The sequence below is a fragment of the Lactuca sativa genome, chromosome 5, assembly GCF_002870075.4.
Source record: "Lactuca sativa cultivar Salinas chromosome 5, Lsat_Salinas_v11, whole genome shotgun sequence".
In the NCBI taxonomy this organism is placed as follows: Eukaryota; Viridiplantae; Streptophyta; class Magnoliopsida; order Asterales; family Asteraceae; genus Lactuca; species Lactuca sativa.
The window spans coordinates 62611508-62635536 of NC_056627.2; the positions used below are offsets into that span (position 1 = coordinate 62611508).

The 24029-nt window shown below is 32.5% G+C and overlaps 2 protein-coding genes across 2 annotated transcripts; both read right to left on the minus strand.

Moving 5' to 3' along the window:
- Positions 1-7832: 7832 nt before the first annotated feature.
- On the minus strand, positions 7833-8285 carry LOC111880949 (extensin-like). Its single transcript, XM_023877363.1, has one exon. It carries the CDS (start codon positions 8283-8285, stop codon positions 7833-7835), a length of 453 nt encoding a protein of 150 aa, XP_023733131.1.
- Positions 8286-11371: 3086 nt separating this feature from the next.
- Positions 11372-12638, minus strand: LOC111880961 (bZIP transcription factor 11). The gene has a single exon (XM_023877371.3). It carries the CDS (start codon positions 12053-12055, stop codon positions 11570-11572), a length of 486 nt encoding a protein of 161 aa, XP_023733139.1. The 5' UTR covers positions 12056-12638; the 3' UTR covers positions 11372-11569.
- Between the last annotated feature and the right edge of the window lie 11391 nt (positions 12639-24029).

The following is a 24029-nucleotide window of genomic DNA, read 5'->3' on the forward strand; positions in this document are numbered from 1 at the left end:
TTTACAAACATTTTCAGTAAACTTATACAAACATTGACACTAAAATACTTATGAACTCACCAACTTAAATGTTGATCTACGCTTTTAAAATAACTTGAATTCTTAGGTCATCAGTAAACAGGTACCGATGGCAGGTTTTGAGAAGACGGATACAGTCAAGACTCGTCTTTTATTTTTATTATTAGTTTTTGGTGTCTTATTACTATGAAAAGAACACACATGTATTAAACTATACTATTAATGCAATGGATGATGTTGTTGCTTATTTACTACTTTGTATTGTTATGATACTATACATGACGTCCTCCGCCCTAGAACGTTTCCATCGGTCAAGTTTTGGGGTGTGACATATACATTCTCTCCAGATCTGATCATTCACCAACTCCCATTGTCAAAAACCACCCCCGTCTGCTCATCTACCTAAATTGCCACCGGATCTTGTTACGCCGGCCACCGCCACAGGATCTCGTTTTAACGACCATTAACATCTCGCTTCACCAGATCTGAAGTAGAAGGACATCAGATTTTTTTCCCTCTCCCTTTCTAACCATTTGCGTCCATATAAATCGAAATGAGATATACTCTTTTTTTCTTCCTTTGACTCTATGATGGCAGTCTGATAATGGTGTTCCAGAAATGACGCTCCAAAGATAGTGGTGGCCAACTTCATATGAAGATGATCATCAAGTCAGTGAACCGACCAGTGGTGGATATTTGATGAGGTACATATCAAAATTTCAATTTGAAGAAGCTAATTAGTTATGATGGATCATTGTGTGTGTTGTATGTGTGTGTGTTCGAATATCAACATAACTTTAATTATGTTTGAATTTCAATTCCTTATTTATTTGTATATTATATTTACACTTATACATCTAAATTGGGAAGAAGATTAATTAATTTTCTATTGTTATGCTATGAACTTGTGCAGATCATTGAATTGGAGGTTACTAAGTTAGTGATTTATTCTATTATATGAAAACATTTTTAAAGATCCCTTAGAAATTTAAATTCGTCATAGATCATGAAAAATTAAAATATTATTTATTTAATACGAGTTCACGTTTATATCCAAGTTTGATATTTTTTAGCTTTTAATGTGAGATAATAATATTAAATTAGTAATCTATTACATATGAAAATAGAACAAAACTAAAAGACTAGTCGTGTCAACAAAAAGTATGAAGATTTATAAGTTGAAAACTTTTCTATCTTTTATTGGACTTTGTGTGTAGACTTTAACCTAGTCATTATTATATATAATTAAAGGAATGCGATCTTAGCAATAGTGAACTGACCAAGTTTTGACAGAAATGGTCCCCTCGTTTAGTTGTTGTTTCCGTTTTGTTTTTGTACCTGTGCATTTTATGGAAATATTTACATTCTTGTATATATGTGTTGATCATCGTTTGGTTTTATCCGCTTCCGGATCTTCCTACCGCCTCCTTATCAAATATCTTTACTCAACCTTATTCAGAAGTTTCTTCCGCTCAACTCTTCGTCGAGGTTTACAGCTTCATCTCGATTATTCTTATCTTGTTGATCCTTTCTCAGTCTGGTATCAACATGGAGCGATTGTTGTCACATTCGATATCATTCTTGATGCAGAAGAACCCACACGCTCCACTTTTGATTTTATCCACTAAAATTAGGCATTTTCAGATCAAGCAGTTTTAGATCGGCCTCATCGGGTGTGTTAACAAAGATTTGGAATCGATTGCCACATATTGGAGGACACCGAGAGGCAACCACACCTAGGTTTGGCTTCTTCATTGATTTCTGTTGTGCCGATGCAATTGGTTTGGTACATCCAAAGAGCAGTACATTCCCATCACACTTATTTTCTCTGTAAATCCTCTATTTCCTTCCTATGGTTTCTTTTTTGCTTTCCTCTAGAAGATATAAACAACTAACAAGATATGAGCAACTAACAGGTGTGAGCACTTTCCACTGCTTATGTGGATTGAATCAATGGTCCATTTCATTGTTGTTAGATATATTCTAAATTTAGGGAAACCCACCACATTAGTTGCCCATCTATTTCAAATTCTTTTATGTCACATAAATGGAAGGATGTTGATATATTACTGCAATTCGAACACATTTATATGGTTTATGAGTTTATGGATTTTTTTTTACTTTTGAGAATTTTCTATTGGAATAGGTTTTCAAGTAGATGTCGGTTCCAAAGGTTGGCGTATTTCCTTACATTAGTCTAATCAGGTAAATATTTCCTTAGTCGGACCTTAGTTCTTATTCTTGGCTATAATGATTTAGTCTTGAACCCTCTTTCACATGGAGATCTTATGTTAGAAATTGTACTATACATTCATGTGGAATAGATCTTCATGTGTACTTATCAGGTAAGCACTTTATGTAGTTTGATTTATGAGACCAGCAATACCGGCGGAAACCAGCTCATCACACCGAAGAACGAGGAAGCCCCCCACTCACCATCATCTTCTCCCACCTCCACCGTCGCCTACGTCTGGTAGGGTTCACCATCTGACAATCATCTATGTAAGCATTTACTTGGAGTATTCTCTCAGGAGAGGCGTTCAGGGCATCGCCGCTCAAGTGAGTGTTGATCTTGCCATACAAGGAGGTTTAATTTATCGGGTTTCCCTTATTGATTCTCTAAGTTTGCATCAAATTTCGATTAGGGTTTCTTTACCATTCTTCCTAACGTTATTCGTGTTGCCACCGAGTCTAATCTACCCTCCCGGATGGCTACTGTTGGGGTGTGGATCGATGCACGGTGACGATTTGAGACGGAACAGAACAATCGGAGCCACTCGAACATGGTCCATCAGTGGCGACATCACCGTCTAGTCAACCATTATCGATCATTGACACAGTTTGACCTCTTTCTATGAAGGTACTTCCAGGTGGTGTAAACTTTAGGGTCCTAAAGTTTACACCAAAGTTTACACCACCATTACGTATCCGCCTTGGTGTGCGGCCCATTTGACCAATTTTGAATTTTTTAATTTTTTTACATGGGTGGAAGCATAAATGCACGTTTTTAGTTATTCATGCTCCATCTTAAAGATTTCATCTAAATAAGCCATCTTAATCATTCAGTCTATCGCACACAGTAGGTATTACCCACTATGCCTCTCTGTGTTCAACAAAGTTGGACCTAGGATTTCATTTTAGATTTTAACTAAGATAAGATTCAATTTGGATTGTACCACCAATCTTATTGCATCCTTTGGTTAGATTTTGAACACTAATTTAATTTTGCAATTTTGTTTTCTTATGTTTTGTATTTGTGTTCCAGGTTGATTTTGGAATTCAGCTTTCATTTTATTAAGATTCAAAACCAGATTGTCTTTCTAGCTACTTACTCGAATCGGAATCAGAATCTACCGAATGGAATGGAATTGGATAATGTAGATGGTTTTTCATTTTTGTTTGTTGTTGATAAGTTGATTAATGATTATACATGTTCAGTGGTACAACTATTACTAGGTAAAGTTGGTTTGGTGTCTGGGGATCAAATGTTGTCAATATGGGGATATATGGTTGTTGAGGAAACTATTGCTACAGCTATTGTGGCTCCATCGACCAACCCGTTGACTCGCTTTCTTCTGGAAATGATGATGATGTAGTAGCACAAATGAATGTTGCTGAATAGCCTCTTGTAACTAAGGAAAATGTGATTCAAGCTACTTGATGAGTTCTTTATTCATTTTGGTATTCTTCCCTTTATTACTCAATGGACTTAATATGGACGTAACCTAATACTTTAACATATATATGAGTTCTTTGATCATTTGTTTATAACTTTTCTTCAAATTATGCAGAAGATGTAGAAGAATCAAAAGAACTTGTCACTTTCTCCTTAACTAATGGACCTGAACATCATGTCTCCCAGGTATGTTGACTTAACTTCATTTTATACTTTCTCTCCTTTTTGAATCTCTAGACTCAAACAGAATACAACTGCAATTGAAGCACTTTGCCACAATTTCACTTGTGTGAATGTTCCCTCCTGTTCATGTTTATGTTCAAAAGTTATAAAAGTGTATTATATTTTCTAAGTATGTCCCATCTAAAGATTGGCAGACAATAAAATATTGAGTCTAAGGATTTTTGTGTCCAATTAAAAAAACATTCACGAATTATGTGCATGGATGGGGTATTTTAATTATACAAACAAAATGTGGGAACTTATTTACAAAAGGTACAAGAATAATTGTCATATTTAATTTGAGATAAGAAATTATATCTTTTACAAATATATTTATTGTATAACCAATTAATTATCTATAAGAAGTTGAGAATATTACGTGATTGTTTTTAATATGTTTACGTTTTTATGATCTCATAAATAAATCTGACTATTAATCAAAGATATGTCCCATGTTATATTTGATAAGTAAATTTAATTTGTAAAAAAAAGTGTATGTGCTCTTCAATTTTCAATGGTTCTTGGATGAGAACCATCAATTGCTAAGATTATATTCTATTTGATAAATAGTTTAAAAAGACTATTTGATTATTTATTAAGAATTTAAAATATAAATCAATAAACATAATGTTCTTACTCAACTTATTCAAAACCAATTTCATGTAGAAAGTAGAGTTTGCTAGAAATAACTCATAATAATATTACAAATGATAAAAAAAAATACTTGATATGATATAGATATAAATGTAACTATATAAGCTATCTCAAAACCACCACAAACCCTTAAACTCAATATTTATGTATAAAGGGTATTTTCGTAATAATGCTTTTCATTGTAATAGATATTACTTTTTTTTCTGTATATTCTGACAGATGTTTAACCTGTATTTTACCACTTTACTATCTGAATACTGTAACTTGCCAGTATGAAGTATGAAATTGCATCTTCTTTGCTTCTATTTTTTTAACAACATTCGAGTAGTCATCCGGTTCTCCCTTTGTCCATCAGTTTTTTGGCACACTAATAATACAAATAACACCCCAATTGGTAGCACATCTCGCTTTGGTGCAGAAACAGGGGGTAACATTTTTAGTGTCGCTGATGGGAAGGGGCAATTTCGTAATTTTGGTACAAGGGTATGGTTAATAATTAAGGAAGATGGTAGAGATATCATCAAATGAGAACTGCTACCAATATTGAACCTTACTCCAGCTTTTGTAGGTTTGCTATAAACATTTATACGTTATGTAATATGTGTTGTACATTGTTCCCTTTTTATAATCTCATGATTGATAATTACACTCAATTTTCGCTTCTAGATTTCATGGATTGAATAAAGTTGGTTGTTATTTTTTGCTTTGTTTTGCAGAGTAGAAATCTAATATTGTGAAAAAAATTCTCTCAAAATCGGTTTTCAGCATAGTTTTCGTCTTTTGATTTTGAAGATGGCTCGATTGATTCAATTATCAAAAGAGAAAAACTATGCTCAAACATGATCACCAACCACACACTACCTATGACTATACGACATACATAACCGGAAACCAAAAGACTAAAAGCCTAGTGGTAACCGAACCCCGCGGAGTGGGGTACCCCACCTAGTTAATATTAAGATTTTATTGATTTTCTTCTATATGAAATATAACATCTTTTATAATTTTAAATAATTTAATAAAATATTATTCTTTTTATGAATATTATATAGTTTAACTAATTCTAAAAAAAATTCAAGTTCATTTGTATTATTATCATATTTAAATTACTACAAGAATATCATCCATAAATACAAAATGATATAAATATTGAATAAGGTTATTTTTTTATTATCATGTCATAATGAATAATGTTAGTATTTATTTATTGTAAGACAAATTAAGCATGTTCTAGAATAAATACAACAAAAATTTGTGCTATAAATGGATGAACTTTTATTTTATAATTTTGTCTACAATAATCATATGTGATTAAATACATATAATCACATGTAATTATATGTACTTATTCATATATGATTTAAATATATATAATCACATGTGATTAAGCACACGAGTACAACTATTGAATTGAAACTTGGAAACGAATATTGTCCATATAAATCATATTTGATTAAATACATACAATCTCATGTGGTTAAATACATGAGACCAACTATTGAATCGAAGACATGAATTCAATGGTGTCCACATAAATCACATATGACTATATATGTCTAATCACATGATTTATATGGACAAAATTTATATTTTTTTTTCATGATTCAATAGTTGGTTGTATGTATGTAATCATATGAGATTATATTTATCTAATAACATATGATTTATACGGACACCATTCGTTTTCGAGTTCTCGATTCAATAGTGGTTTTCATGTATTTAATCCCAGATGATTATATGTATTTAATTACATATTATTATATGTATTTAATCAAATGTGATCATATGTATTGAATCATATGTAATTAAATACATATGATCACATGTGATTAAATACATGAGAAAAATTACTGAATCGAAAACATGAAAACAAATATTGTGTATATAAGATACATATAATCACGTGTGACTATATGTTTCTAATCACATATGTATGTAATTAAAAGTATAATGTTGATAAATTCATTTTTGTTTATCTCAATTTGATATTTGTTCTCGTGAATTTAATCATATGTGATTATATATGATTATATATATCTAATCACATATGATTTATATGGACAAAATCAAATATTGTTCATATAAATCATATGTGATTATATATATATATATATATATATATATATATATATATATATATAATCACATTTGATTATATACACGAGAACAACTATCGAATCAAGAACATGAAAAGAAATCTTTGTCATCATTAATTATACGTGATTAAATACATATAATCACATGTGATTAGATGTATATAATCACATATGATTTATATAAACAAGATTTAGTTTTGTGTTCTCGATTCAATAGTTTTTCTCATGTATTCAATCATATATGATTCTATGTATTTAATCACATATGATTTATATGGAGAAAGTTCGTTTTTAGGTTATCAATTCAATAGTTGTTATTTGTTGGCATTAATCATACGCATTTAAATTCATATAATCACATTTGATTAAATACATGAAAAAATTATAGAATCGACAACGTGAAAATGAATATTGTTCATAGAAATTATATACGATTGAATACAAATAACCACATGTGATTAAATATACAAGAACAACAATTAAATAAAAAACATGAAAACGAATCTTTCCCACATAAATCATACGTGATTGAATACATATAATCACCTGTGATTAGATAAACGAGACCAATTAAGGAATAAAAAGGATGAAAATAAATATTGTCCACATAAATCATATTTTATTAAATACATTTAATCACATGTAATTCTATTGATCCAATCACATATGATTCATGTGGATAATATTAATTTTTGCATTTTCGATTTAATAATTTTTCTTTGTCCACTTTAATCATATGTGATTAAATACATTTAATCAAGTGTGGTTACATATATATATATATATATATATATATATATATATATATATATATATATATATATATAATCACATATGATTTTATTTGGAAAAAAAAATCTTGTATATATAAACTATAAATCATGTGATTAGATATACATAAAATCACATGTGATTATATACAAGTGAATAACCGTTGAATCAAAAATGTGAAAACAAATCTTGTCCACGCTAATTAGATGTTATTAAATACATATAATCAAATGTGATTAAATACATGAAAAAAATTATTGAATGGAAAACATAAAAACAAATATTTTTATATAGGTCATATGTGATTAGATACAAATAATCACATGTGATTATATGTAATTAAGCACATCTGATTTATGAGATTAAATAAAAATAAACACACATGATTTATATGATTATATGTATTTAATCACATATGACGTTGATGGTTGTAGGTAGTTCTTGGTGGTGGAGGTAGGGGTGGTTGGTGGGGGTAGTGGGTGTTGGTGGTCGTTGGGATATGGTAAGTGGTGGTGGTTGTGTGGTGGTATGTAGTAGGTGGTGATGGTGGTGGTGGTGGGTGGTGATGGGTGGTGATAGGTGATGGTGTTGTTGGATGGTGGTGGGATGGGTAGTAGGTAGTGGTGGTGGGTGGTGTTGGTGGTGGCGGGTGGTGGTTTTGGTAGGTGGTACGTGGAGGTGGTGGTGACAAATGGTGGTGATGGGTGGTGGTGGTAAGGAGTGATTGAGTTGGGTGGGGTTGGTGGTGATGGGTTGTGGAGGTATTTAGTGATGGTGGTGGCGGGTGGTGGTTTTGGTGGGTGGTGGAACCGGTTGGTGGTGGTCGGTAATGATGAGTTGTGTTGCATGGTGGTGGGTGTGGTGGTTGGTAGTGGTGAAGGATGGTGGTGATGGGTGATGGAGGTGGGTGGGGTGGTGGAGGTAGGTGGTGATGGTGGTAGTGGGTGGTGGTTTTGGTGGGTGATGGTTAGGGTGGGGGTAACGAGCGGTGATGGAGGTGGGTGATGGTGGTCGGTAACGATGAATGGTGGGTGGTGGTGGTTGGTGGTGGTGATGGGTAGTTGAGGTGATGGTAGGTGTTAGTGTCGGGTGGTGGTGGGTGGTGGTTTTAGTGGGTGATGGGTGGGGGTGGTTGTAGCTGGTGGTGATGGAGGTGGGTGGTGGTGATGAATGTTGGTGGTCGGTAGTGATGAGTGGTGGTGCATGGTGATGGGTGGTGGGTGGTGGGTGTGGTGGTTGGTGGTAGTGGCGGGTGGTTTAGGTGGTGGTGTGTAACATCCCAAAATTCAAGCCCGAAAATTTCATTTTTGAATTAACAATTCCATAAACATTTTTACCAAAATATTGTCAAATAAACAACACGTTACAAAATCATATTGTTGTGTCCCAAACCATAACGTCAAAAGTAATGAAAATCATAGTACAGTCCCAAAAACTCCTTGCGGAAACCATGAGTGTGTGTGTGTGTGTGTGATGCGCTGCTACACTGCCGGCTCCTTCCCCTTCGACGAAGATGTACCTGAAACCAAAACCAAAATTGTAAGCACAAAGCTTAGTGAGTTCCCCCATGATACCACATACCATACAATATTGTTGGTATCTTTCAACCGGTAACCTTCATCGGTATCTTTCAACCGGTAACCTTCATCGGTATCTTTCAACCGGTATCCGTCATCGGTATCTTTCAATCGGTAATTGGGGATTATTTCACCCCTACCACTAGCATACAATCAGCAGATATAAACATACAGTCAGGCATATCCGGGTACTGACCTACCCTTGGGTCCTAAGGACCACTGTTAGGGAAACTAATCTTTACTATACACATAACATATCATCCAGACAAATCTCATAACCAACACATAACCAGACCAAGATAGTTATCACAGAGACCATTATCTTCTAAATACCCATTTTTGGTGGGTCGGCATTGTGGCCTTAGACCCACCCCTACTGGAAGGTAACTCGCCTCAATGTCGTGCAGTGTTTGAATTATCCTCGGCGCACAAGTCGACTCCCTTCGACTCCTCGATTCCTACACGACAACCTTCAAGTCAACACAAAACACGTACAACCCTAAACAGGGTCAGTCAAAGTCAACTTCAAGTTGACCTGACTCGCCGAGTTGGGCCGTCAACTCACCGAGTCCCTCACCCTTTACTCGTCCTCATCCATGACTCCACTCGTCGAGTTGGGCCGTCAACTCGTCGAGTTCCTCTCTCATATGAACATCGCATGAAACTCATCCGACTCGCCGAGTTGATGAACAACTCGTCGAGTCCACCATCATCTGATGAACAAGTCCTGTTCTCGACTCGCCGAGTTGATGAACAACTCGTCGAGTTCATCTCCAATCTTAAGGAGATTGCCTTGGACTCGCCGAGTCTGTTCTAGCACTCGTCGAGTCCCATGAACTCCAGGTCTAAAATCATGTCCAATGCATTGGGTAACTCTTTCTGTCCAGTTACAACCCTTCTAACACTCAATTGGGTTCCTTTGACCCTCAACAGATATGGGGCTCAAAGCCTCGGACTTGTCGAGTCCAAGAACGGACTCGCCGAGTCGGTCACGTCCACATTCTAAATCCTCAATTTCTGGTGTACATCCTTTGATCAAAAGATAGATCCAAGCTTCTACAATCGATCTAGCACGTAAAGTTACAAACTTTACGTGCTTGCATGGGACTTTGAGCTCAAAAAGACATAAAACAAACTCCTATGATGCATGGAGCCCTTCATGGGTGTAAAAGCAAACCAAATCTACCATGTGACCCCTTTAATGACATGATTTAAAAACTTTAACCCCCCAACCATGTTTGCAAACATGGTTGGCCACCAAAAATGACTTATAAAAGCCCTAAATCTCCAGGGATCTAACAAATGAGTGAGCAAGGTTACAGCTTTTTACCTTCAATGAACTGTAAAAGGTGCACAAACTTGGGTTCCTTTGGTCTCTACTTGCTTCCTCAAGCTTTTCTCCTTCCTTCTTAAGACCACAAGCACCAAAATCCACCAACAAGGCTTAGATTGCTTCAAAAACGGCTAGGGTTTCAATAAGAGGTGTTCTGGGAGCATAAGAGACGTTATGGTCGACATAACATTATTTAAATAGGGTGCAAACGCTTGGATTAGGGTTTTTGTCCAGACAACGTCTACTCGTCGAGTCCGGGACCCGACTCGTCGAGTCCGGGACCCGACTCGTCGAGTCCGGGACCCGACTCGTCGAGTCCGGGACCCGACTCGTCGAGTCTAATGCTTAAACCCCGCGTCCCATCCTGCTTCTACTCGGCGAGTTTGTCCTTCAACTCGCCGAGTCCAAGGCCAAAAATGCAAAATACTTAGATAAAAATAAAAATAAATACGTAACAAGAACCAGGTGCTACATGTGGGTGGTAGGTAGTGGTGATGGGTGGTGTTGGTTGGGTGTGAGTGGTTTTGGTTAGTGAGTTTTTTAATAGTTTGTAACTATTTTTTGAATTTTACGAATATTATTTTATAATTCTAAGTAAAAAACATTGTCCAAATTTATTCTCAAATGTTCTTTCATTAAGAAATGTTTCGATTGATCGCTCTGGTGACGTTAAAGCATAAAAACCCAATAGACCTATCAAGATCTCTGCATTAATTTTTCTATTTATTAATGGTGTCTCAAGAGTATTTTACAACTTTATCTTTAATTGTTAGTTTTATCAAATAAGATTAGGTACAACTTAGTGGATCATTATGCCATTCATCAAACATTAGGTATATTCGATAAATATACCAATAATATATAACATAATCTTGTTATTTTACTGTACAACTGTATAAACTATAATTTGTTGTACCATTACTCTTGTTATGATAAAGAATCAAAAGTAGAAAAATGAGAAAACTTACGTAAGTAGAACCTAAAGTAACATTCATTACCCATGTCTAAAAGTATACGTGCAAAGTGCAAAAATTATAATTAAATATAGGGTAAATATTCAAAGCACATTGATTACCCATGTCTAAAAGTATTCGTGCAAAGTCTAATTATTCAAAGCACACTTCATCAAAACAAATTTGACCACTTATTACCAAATTTTATGCATCAAGTGTTAAAACACACATGCCCACGAACACACACATAATCATTTATGCGATGAAGACTAGTACTGAAACGTATCATTAGCAGACGCCATGATCGGCTGTTGATTAAGGTGCATCATGTTCCATGGATTGTTGAAGAAATCAGGCTGCTCAAACTCAAACACTCCACTAGTACCATTTGTGCAATGATTTTCTGTAAAATAATTACTATTATTGTTCATGGAATTGATCATTTCGTTGAGGGAATCCAGCCTTTGACTCAGCTCACCCATTTGAGCCCTCAAAACAATGTTCTCTGCTTCAATTTGAAGAAATTGCTGAGTGGTGACTTTTATGGTGGTGACGATCTGGCTGTTATTGTTCTTGAGGTGATTTATTTGAGCCGTTAGATCATCGAGATGCTTCTGTTTCCTCATTCTTGATCTCCTTGCTGATTCACGGTTCGATTGCATGCGTTTCCTCTTTCTGGGATCGATCAAAACCTCATCAGATCCAGAGTTCTGGATCTGAGTAAACCTAGTTGAATTCCCACTTGAAGAATCCATAAAAGACAGAAATTTTAGCAGTAATACAATATACGAATATACGATAATACAAAAAGAAACAAAAAAAGGAATATAAAAACTTGGTGAAAACAGAGTAAGACGCAGGACCCAGATGGAGAAATAAAATTATATGTTGTAAATAGTTGGATCGAGGGATAGATTCATGAGAAAACGTAAAACCAATAGAGGAAGACGACGGAGAAAGATTGAACAAGATGGGTCCTGCGTCTGAATAAGGAGTTTATCATAAAAACTGAATGGAAAACTTTAGCAACAACGGGATACATTAATCAGTAGCATTGGTGTATACTATTTTCTGAAAGAACAAACGCGAAAATCTTCGAATTGAAAAGACGATTGAAATTTCGAAGAGAATTTGGGGTGAATTGATGGATTTGGGAGATGGGTTTTGGCGTTTCTTCTTGAGGAAAACAGAGATCGGGGAGAAGAAGGGATTGAAAAACGCAGGTGGGACTTGGGAATTGGAAGGGGCTTGTGATGGGAAGTGAATGGCTGATTATATGGACCCAGAAACTCAGAAAGGAAGAGCAAATGGAAATGGTTTCTAATAAAATAATGGAAGACAGGGGAACAAAAAAAGAAATTAGGTTAACATGGTTCTTTTTTCATCTTAGATTGAGTATTTTATATTTATCGTAATAATAAAAAGTTATGAGGTTAAACACAATAAAAAATAGTTTGTATTTAGTTATTTGTATGTTACATATGTTATTTTTAATTTATTTTAATTATGATATTATATTTTTATTTTTTAATTACTAAAAAATAAATCCTAAAAGAATATAATATTATAATACAAATAAATACTAAAAAGTATAATATTACAATACAAATAAATACAAAAAATAAGATAAATATAAGTAAATAAAAAGATTAATTGTTTTTGACATTATAACATAAAATAAATCTATGATCATAATAAAACACTTATTACGTCAGTTAAGGATAAGCACTAGCCGACCCGATACAAATTGGTATCAATCCGAGAAAACTCATTACCGAAATAGGCAAAAAAAGATATTGAATGCCAAATTGGTACCAATCTAAGAAAACTCATTACCGAAATAGGTAAAAGAATATATCGAATACTAAATTGAACATACATTTTGGGAATGGTATTGATTTTCAATACTAGCATCGATACTGAATCTTGAATTTCATATTTTAGAGTATTGAATATCGTCACATATTAACATAAACAATGTTGGTTCAGTACCTATACCTATTCATATCAGAAATTTCAGTACTATTGCTTACCCCTAGTGTTAGCTAGTTCCGAAATAGTATTTAAAAATATATTTTAAGATTTTATAATGTGTATGATACACACAAGGTATTTGATAAAATATCTCAATGAAATTATGTAAGTTTATTAATTTGTGAATGTGTATTTTTTATATATTAAGTTGTGATGTGTATATTTTTTTTCTATATTAAACTATGAAGTTTGTATGAGTTATAAAAATATTGTGTCATAAAGGGTTTATGTGATCCCATAAATATTGTGCAATAATTTCTGATTATATATATTGGTGTATTAAACTACAAATGGTTATAAATTGATTTATTAAAATGTGAATGATGTATGAATTAGTCCACTAAACTATGAATTAGTCCACTAAACTATGAATTAGTCCATGAATGAGTTTTATCAGGCTGTGAAAATGAGGATTTTACCATTTTTACATCAAAAAACGAAATGTTAGCCAATATTCACAGTTGAATAACAATGAAATCGGTAGTTCTTAAAGTTTCTAACATTTTGGATTTGGTATTTAAATAACTCAACTTTTATATATATATATATATATATATATATATATATATATATATATATATCCATTTTGTATTTTTTTAGTATGTACATGTGCCAATATTAATATATAGATAGATCATATGTATTGATAAACGATATACAATGTGACTAATATTATTTATGTTGTCTTTTATGATGATCGTTATGAAATTGATTGAAAATGTAAATCCATGTCACACCAATATAGACAAGTATGAATCGAATAAAATATATCAATTACAATGTCATCTTAGTCACATTAACTATAAGCACATAGCCAAACTCCAATTCATTAGAATTTTTTATCAACGGAACTTGAGTTACTTAATTCGTATAGGTTCAATTTTGTGGAAAAATAACTAGAAAATATTTACTTGTATAAGTGAAAATATCCCAAGTTGTAACAACATGTTTCCAGGTAATCTTTAATTAAAGGCACAAATGATAATTGACTTGGAAAAGGCCCCAAATCTTAAAGGAGTGAGTTTGGACCCTAAGGAATAATGTTCTTGGGATATGTGTTAAGACACGTAGAGAGAAGTTGGGCTTAATTAGGAATTTGGGTTTGTCGACCCAGGTTTGCCACGACCTGGTAGGCTAATAACCAAGATGTGGCACGTTAGTTAAATAAAAAGTAGGACTGGATGACAGCCACAATGTGGCGAGATGATGGGCACGGTGTGGTTGTTGTTACAACCCAAGCCTAAGATTCCAGGGTTTCTCTCATATTTATAGACCTTAACTATTGTATTAAGCCATTCTCCTTTGCCTCCATTCCTTTTTTTTTAAACCCTAGCCTCCCTTCCATGGTTGTGAGCTTGGTGGCTTGCTTTTAGTTTTGAGTTTTTTTCATGGTTTGGTGGCTTGGTGCAAAGAAGCAAAGAGCTAGCTTTGATCCTTCATCTTCTTTAGATTTCTGATTCATTTGAGGTATAAAGCTTATATCGGGAACTTTGTTCTCTCTGATTCAAGATTGTGCTCTTTATGCATGGTTTTCGTCACTTTCATGAATGCTCTTAGAGTTTGAACTCCAAAGCTTGTTATGGCACTCTAGCGGCCAATTAACTTCTATTAGGTGAGAAAGTGGTTCATGTTTGGGGTTATATTGAGTCCATGCACAACATCTTGGACTTTGGAGGACTTAATGGACTTAGGGTTGTAGATCCTGCCTTGAGATGATGTCCTAATAGATAAAGTTGGAAACGTTATCCATTATCAGGTATGAATTTATGAGCCTTGATCTATAAGTATTAATTTCTTCATGAGAAAATGGCTTTTTGACCTAAACCATGACATGGCCAAGGGCTTGCCATGACGTAATGGTGCTCAACCATGCAACTATTTTTTCCGGACTTGGCCATGGCACGGCCAAGGGCTTGCCACAGCGTTGCAACCGTTTACTTTTATTGATCGTTGAATTTTGACCAGATTGAAAATGGGTCTAACTTAAAGGATTTGGGTTGTTAATGAAGGTTTAACCTTTGTTGGTTTATAGTCAGTTTACCTGTTTGTCCAGTGTGAGGAGTTAAAAGTGTAGAAGAGTTTCTCTAATTCTGCATTTCAGGTGAGTTTCCTCACTATATTATGTGTTACGATGTATATCCTTGCATGCTAGGATATAAGGGGTAATGATATGCTAGTTAGAGTATTATTAGGTCGGTGGTCTTCCGGTTGAGTGCCTTAGGGGTTGTTTGTAGTCATGTAGGATAGCCTGAGAACTTTTGATCTAGGCTTTATTGTTTGTTTCTTATTTTGTTGTGGCTTTACAGTAGGATCACCTATTTGACTATCTATCCTACATCTGATTATATACAATCATGCATTTATTTGGTTATTTGTTATTGTGACACAGTGTGTTGTATGAGACCATGTATGTGGTAGTATGCTATTAGACAAGTAGACTAGTATAAACAGTTACATGTATTGTTGGATTATTGGATTGTTTATTTGCTATATATGTTGACATATCATGTGGTGGGTTGAGGCGGTCCTGCTTTGTGCGGTAGGCCAAGATAATCGGGTAGGCCAGTGGTGTGCTGAAAGCCAAGTGTGGACCAGTTGTATGTTGAAGGTGAGTGGGGCGGACCAGTCTTGGACTAAAGGCCATTATGTCTATGCTTTATGTGTATTTTGGTGTGTGGTATTTTGGGAGAACTCACTAAGCTTTGACTTACAATTGTGGATTAAATGTTTTCAGGTATTTCTGATGATGGTGGGAAGGCGAAGGTGTAACTGTACACAATCATCAACAACATTGGTGTTTCACATTTATTATGATACTTATGATTTTCGCAAAATTGTATTTTTAAAAAATCAGATTTCTTGACTTTGGGTTTTAAAAAAAATTGTTTTATCTTAATTAAAAATGAAAATTTTCTTGTGAAAAAAATGGGACATTACGCAAATGTATACTAAGACACATTCAAAGCAATGTATGTATCATATCATATCATATCATATAAAGGAAGCATTTTTCTTTCACCTCATTTATTTGAAACTCTCATGCATTTTTCCTTTCACCACATTCATTTGAAACTCCCATGACTTTTCAATTTCTTTCTACTAATAATTATAAGTTGGTTAATAATGTTTAATCACAATTTTTGGAGTTACCTTTTATCTAGTATCAACAGCTTGATACTAAAAAAAAAAAGAAAAAGATCTTTCGCAAATCTAAAGTGTAATCATATATAAACTAAATTTCAATATTAAAATAATATATTTACTTCTACTTATAAAGTTATGTTTTTAACTTTTAACAAATTATACTTAATTTAATAGTTTTAATATATTGTTGGATGACAACCATTATCATTTTAAAGATACAATTTTGGAACAATTTGTATAAAATATTTAAATTATTAATTTGAGTATAGCATTACAGGGTCAACTTAAATATGAATTTTAGTTTAACTTAAACAAGCCAAACAATATTTTGTAAATAGTTAAAAATGATTAATTGTAGTGACCTTCTAATAATGATTATAAGTTGGTTAGTAAGGTTAAATAAATATCAAACCTAAAGTGTAATCATAAATATACTAAATTTCAATTTTAAAATAATATATTTACTTATACTTATAAAGTTATGTCTTTAACTTTTAACATATTATACTTAATTTATTAGATTTAATATGTTGTTGTATGTAAACCATTATCGGTTTAAAGTTACAACTTTTGAACAATTTGAACAAAATATTAAATTGTTAATTTAATATAACATTACAATGTCAAATTAAATATAAATTTCAGTTCCACTTAAAAACCAAATAATATTTTGTAAATAGTTAAAAGTGATCAATTGTAGTGATAAATGCAAAAACTAAATTGTAATCTTAAGTTAACTAAAATATTTACTAAATATATTTTTATAATCGTTAAAAGTTATCAAATAAGTAGCTTAAAATAACTTACAATAACAATAGTTAAAAATAGATCTATATAAATGATTATATTTTTACCTTTAAAATAAAATAAAAACAATGTTGATGTTTTAAATAATTATAATGATAGAAATTAAAACATTTAGCAAATAAATTTTAAAAAATTAATTAACAACAACAACAACTATAAATAACATTAAACGATATATTATATTTAATTTTATACATGCGTAACGCGCGGATAGAAGTCATTCAAACGATTGATATTATGCAGTTATAGTAAATGTATATATTACCATATAATTCAAAATAATCAATATATTATATCAATTTAGTATATGAATTATTATATCAAATTTAACAGCGTTATTGCTATATTTAAAAAAACATATATTTGTAAAGACTTCAACTATATATGTGTTTCTGCGCAACGCGCGGGCATTCGCCTAGTACCCTATAAAACTACGTACAGAAATGGAAAAAATGCTTTCATATCCATTTTTTGATGTTATGTCTTAGGGTTTGTGGTATGAATTCTCAAACTGATTTTGACTAAGAAGGTAAATAAGACACATACGAGTTATATATATATATATATATATATATATATATATATATATATATATATATATATATATATATATGCTTTCTTCCAAGGTGTCTTACTTGAATTTCTATGGTTATGAAGCCCACCTATGACATGATGCCTCCAGCAAACTAGCAGTCAAAACTATCAAATATATTTTCATGGGATGTTATTTCCACAATCCACTAAGGATAAAGTTTTTTTTGCCTATAATGTAGAGTTCTTAAATAGAAATATCTTAATACAAGAAGAAGGTAGGAGTCTTATAGATATAAAATACTTTTTAGAACCACAAGATACAAAACCTTATGAAAGTACCAAAGAACATGTTAGGTGCACTCACTTAATTGTAAAGGCACAATAAGAAAAATCTAGCATTTGTAGTCTTTATAGGATTCGTCAATAGTATATATATATATATATATATATATATATATATATATATATATATATATATATCTTACTATATTATTATACAAACCTTATTATTTCTATAAATAAATTTAAGATGTCCAAATGTTTAAGCTAATGGTACAATGCATAAAACATAATATAATCTTTTGGATAAAAATACCTTTCCCGAAAAAGAATTCTCAGACCATAAAACCAAGTCTTCATCCTAAAATTAATACCATAAAATCAAGGATTCAAAACTTCAAAATTTAAATTCACATCCTGCCTTTTGAACCGATCCCCTTTGAATCCCCATATTGCGCCATTTGCTTATCACGTTCAATTTTAAATTCCAGTTTCCCATATCTTGTTATCTATCTCTCAGACCACAATCTCATCGCCTATATGTTTGTGTCTCACCACCCTTACGTAGTTACGCTCTCCCATTCTCAACAAACCCTAAACACACGTCACCACCACTACCAATAAATGCCGTTCGAACCTTAATATCATCGCACCACCACCACCACCAGTAAATGTCGTTGGAACCGCAATTCTATCGCACCACCGTGCTTTTGAATTATCTTCCCTTTCCAAACCCTTTTCTTTCTCTCAATCTCACCATAAGAAACCGATGTATATCAATTTCTCTTCAGCTCCTTTGGATTCCCGTCTACATCGATTATCTGAGATTAGGTAATTATCGAATTGTTGATTTACAAGGTTTTTCTTTCTTTTGTTTATATTTACTGAAGTTGATTTTTGCTTAAAGAAAATATTTATGATATTGGTTGGTTGATATGATATCAGGTAGGCAAACTACATAATATTTTTTTTATTGGTAGCTGATGAAAATGAATTTTGTAAGGGAACTGATGGTGATGAACAAAGGTAAACGGCCTGAGGTCTTATTGTCTTTAATCCTATCTTAGCCATGTAAAACAGTCACTTTCTTTTTTCCCTCATGTTTCTGTTCTTTGATTGTGATTGGAGAAAATAAGTTAAAGTATTTTTGTTGTTGTACATCTAAAATCTATAGATGTTGTTTCCGATGTGCTTTTTTGGGGAAAAAATTAACCTATTTGATATATTGTTATAGGTTAAAACTCATGTTGAAACAGAGACCCTAACAAAGTAAGGTATGGTCTCACATTCCTATTATGTGTCACATAGCTGCTACTTTTGTGTTCAATTATTTATAGTCATACATTATTATGTGGATTTATTAAGTTAAAGAATCTTATTTCCTGTTTTTGGGTTCATATGAATGTTGCAACTTTCAGGTATCTATTTCTTTAAAAGGTTTGGGTTTTGTTGCCCTTCCTCCTATCCTAGCCAGGTTTGAGGCCTTTTTGCCCATCAGTTGACTTGACTAGAGGAAGGAGAAGCTTGATAATTAATGGTAGTTTAACAAATTAGTGTGGTTAAGCAAGCTAATTTTTTTCTATTTTTATAAAATTATGTTTTTATCTCATGTCTTATAGCCCAATATAAGATTGTTTAGTTTGAGATGAAAATTATAGACATTGAAAGCAAGCATCTTGGCATACATGAAGCAGAGTAGCATGTGATTGTTTGGATGCCTTATATGAATTTGCAAAGATCTCAACATATTGGTGACATAGGTAACTAGCTCTTCACTAGATTTGTCTGTTAACACCACTAATATCTATATTTGTAATTTTTTATGTGTGATTGTTGTCAATAATAAATTGTGGGTCATTTTAACAGGTGCTTTGATTGTGTACTCCTAGTTGATTATGGAGCTGATGTGTCATTACATCATTGACTGCAGTTGGCGATATGCTTGCCAATGTGTGGAAGAAGATCTGTCAAAAGATTGTTAAGGCAATTAACCCGTTTTTTTCAAGTGATAGAGTAAGTTAACTATTGTTTGTCTTTCTTTGATTACAAACTAATTAGTATCTTTGATTTGTCTTTCACTAGAACCATATGGATTCAAAGTTTTATGAGATTCAACATTACAACTTTCATATTTAAACAAAAATTTACATAATGATATTTAGTTTTCAATTTATGCCCTTTGAATTGTTTTTCCCTAGAGTTTGATTATTACACATACCTTGTATAATATGAAACACATCCTCCTATTTATGCAGTCATTACTAATCGTATTGCTTTTACATACAATATAAAAAAAAGTTAAATGCAAGTTGAGTTTTGTGTTTGGAGATCTGTTACATGGTGCTAAACCAGATCTACACTATTATGATATTTCAAAAACAAAGTGTATTTGGAGATTTACAATAGATCTACCTGTAGCTGCTGAATTCCTAGGGTAACACTTGAATTATACATTGTAAATTTGTTAATCAATAGTGTTGGTTAAAAATCATACATACTTCATGGGTTGAGGTTGGAGTTGGGTTCATGGTTAAGTCACGGGAATCTTCCCAAACATGGACAAAGTTGTTCCTACTTAATGTAATATGTAATGGTCTGACTAGATTTAAGTGGTTTTACCGATTTTGTTTTTTTTTCTTAGTTGAAAAAAAAGCTCACTTTGCCTCGTGTTGTGCAATTGAGGCGTCTTCCTCAACTGATGGTCCAAAGTACCGCCAGGTAATGGTTCTTATTTGAACCAAAAAAATATTTGGTTTTTATTGCCAAAAAAATCATTTTTGCAAAGCTAATTATAAGTCATCAGGTAATTGGGCAAGTAGAGTGAACAAATTAATTTGGTTGAATTTCTATCCTTTTATGATAATGTTATGAACTCACTTAATTTAATGAGTAACCACAACAAGAACAACACAATGTAAAGAACAGAATGCAATTCCTTAACTATTACTCAACAGAATCAAGAGCAAAAGGATAGTTTAGCTAATTCGAGATAGCCACTCTCCCAAAAGGAAATAATTCCAGGTTAACAGAAAAGTTCGATATATCACTTCCTATCCCACTACCCTCTTATACTATCAATCATAACAACTAAATAATATAAAATACCCATAATGCCCCTGTACCAACAAGATGCTCTTTATTTGATGATTACCCCAAACTACCCTTTCTCTAAAATAAGGTGACCATAGTAGGTGCATAACAGATAAATACAATATGCATTTGTGAAAGCCCTTGTAAACCTTTAATTGCATTTGCAAGCTTCCATAGCCAGTTCTCAAACTCTTGAAGTGGAAGCAAGGCTTGAAAATCTATTTTTTTTCCTAATACTAAATGGATATGTCAAGGGTCTCTCAAGTATTTATGATCTTTTCTTTTTATCTGCTGAACCAGGATCTTGGGCCTATTTAACATGATATTTTATCCAACGGAATTTAGCAGTTTGACCAACCGTAATTTTTTGTTTCACTCTTGACTACACCATCTTTGGCTGCAAATTCGATTTCTCTACTGGTAAGACATTATGTTCATAAAATAATATGTTGTTTATTTTTTTATGAATATTTGATGGAAGTGAGGTTTATCTCATAAGTAATAAATCAGATTGGCAAAGCATTGTTTAGATCCTCTCAACTTAGGTACAGGGAGGTTGGAATTAATAGAAAAAATATATCAATTTTTTTTTTGCATCGTTAGAAGTGAAGGTAATCCTTCATTTGTTAATCCCATGCTTCACGTTGCCTAGTGGATTTTGCCTGATTAGCTCATACTTTTTTTGTTTATTTTATGAAACTGAGAATTATGTAACTGATGTTTAATTTTGTGCATAAAACAGGGTCTCCTTACTCATTTTTGCAGTATAACTACCAAATACCCAAACTGCCCTTCACCTACCACCCAAACTAACCCAATTATTAGAGTTCGGGTTCTTTCAGTTTAGACTGAAACTAAGAAGCAGACAGTGAAGATGCCTACTTGATTTTATTGGAGTCCAGATTCTTGTAGTTTGAAGGTTGTCAAGACCTTATTGGAGGTACAATGAATTCAAACTAGAAAAGTAAAGCCTCGTAAAAGTGCCACTACTGATCCTATAAGCCTTTATGCAAAGGTGTCATGCAAATGTTTTGCTGGCATTTAAAAGGCATAAGCGATTGTAAAACTATAACTTAATGTGCAATGTGGGGATTTATATTATTTTAATTATAGTTAAGTTATTTTTATCTATAAAATGTGCATTGTGGTTTTGGATTTGATAAATACTAATATGTGGTCACGATTGTTAGAACTTTATCTCTCTCTTTCCCATGTTGGAAAGAAGAAGGTAGTATCAAACTTAGTTAACCATATCCTTTTTAATTTGTTAAGTGTTAACTAGTGAAAAAGATTCTATTATTTAGAAATTTTGATTCATGATGATATCAATGAAATACTCTTAAAAGCTTTATAAATATCTGGTATATTTTAAATAACTTCTAAATTATTTAACCGTATCCCTTTTAATGAAAATTTATGTTAATCCTTGAAATATAGAAATTAGTATGGTCTTAATACAAAATGAACATTTGAAACATGTGAGTTTGTAGCAATGGATAAAATAAACATAGAGCGTACATTAACTTTTGTTAGTATATTCTATTGGAAGCTATAATAGCATAAAACAAATCGTTAATCTTTTTTTTTTCGGTTAAAACAAATAATGACAAATAAACTGAAAGCGCCACAAATAAAATTTTAGATTAGCTTGTTTAGCCAAACAAGGAATGGAAAACCAAGTATGACCAACCCATTAAACTGAACTTTAATTGGTTTCGGTTTTTTGCACCAACAAACTAAACCTAAACTGAAAACTCTATATCTTAATTGTTGAAATAAGACTATTTGTTGAAATGAAACTATTAGCAGAACCAAATAGGGTAAAAGGGAATTGTTGAAAGAACTTATTCACTGCCGCCGCTTTGCGCGGGTAACGACTAGTATATATATATATATATATATATATATATATATATATATATATATATATATATATATATATATATTTGTTATGTCTACTAAAGAAGTTAGATTATGGGATCATTATGAACTCATTAGCTACCACAAAGTTATATTACATCTAGAGCATGATAAATGACTTAAAGCCATAAATAATGATTATGAAGCACAAATAAGTCGAGAATGTATGTAACATCAAGTTTTTAGGTATAATTACTTTTGTGGTTATGGGCATTTAAGGTTTAAAATACAAGATTTTGTGTGGTGGCCACGATGCGGTGATGATAGTTGTGACATCCTTATTTTCTCGGCCATAAAAGACCAATTTAATTATTCTTAATTTATTTCAGAGTCTCATTTTTAAAGAATTATAATGTGGAATTTGTTCCCAATAATGTGATAATATCCTTACCAAGCATTTCTAAAGAAATGCATTTCATTAATAATTTCGGGATGTCATTGTCAATATAGAAACATAAGCATAATGAAAACATTACAAGCCTTACAATATCTAATGGCCTATATTTCTTTTATTCTCTCATCAGATCTAAACATCAAGTACCTTCGTATCGATACATGTGATGCAAAGAAACTAAGTGGGTCAGGTTGGAAAACCTGGTGAGTACATAGGGATTTCAAACCGATAATGTTATAACACACACACACACACACACACACACACACACATATATATATATATATATATATATATATATATATATATACATTAAAACTTGCAAGATCATTAATGCAAATATATCATATATAATCTACCCAATCCCATCGATCCTTGCGTTTCAATCCTATAAGACATAATACATACTCTTAGATTTAGAAATGAATGACTTTACCTAATTCATACTCTCAGATCAGGAATAAATGATTGTATCTAAACCATACTCTTGGATCTGGAATTAATAACTACGTCTAATCCATACTCTC

Coding starts and splice junctions, on each gene's coding strand:
- LOC111880949 (XM_023877363.1), bottom strand. CDS start 8,285: ATGCAACACAACTCATCATTACCGACCACCACCAACCGGTTCCACCAC.
- LOC111880961 (XM_023877371.3), bottom strand. CDS start 12,055: ATGGATTCTTCAAGTGGGAATTCAACTAGGTTTACTCAGATCCAGAAC.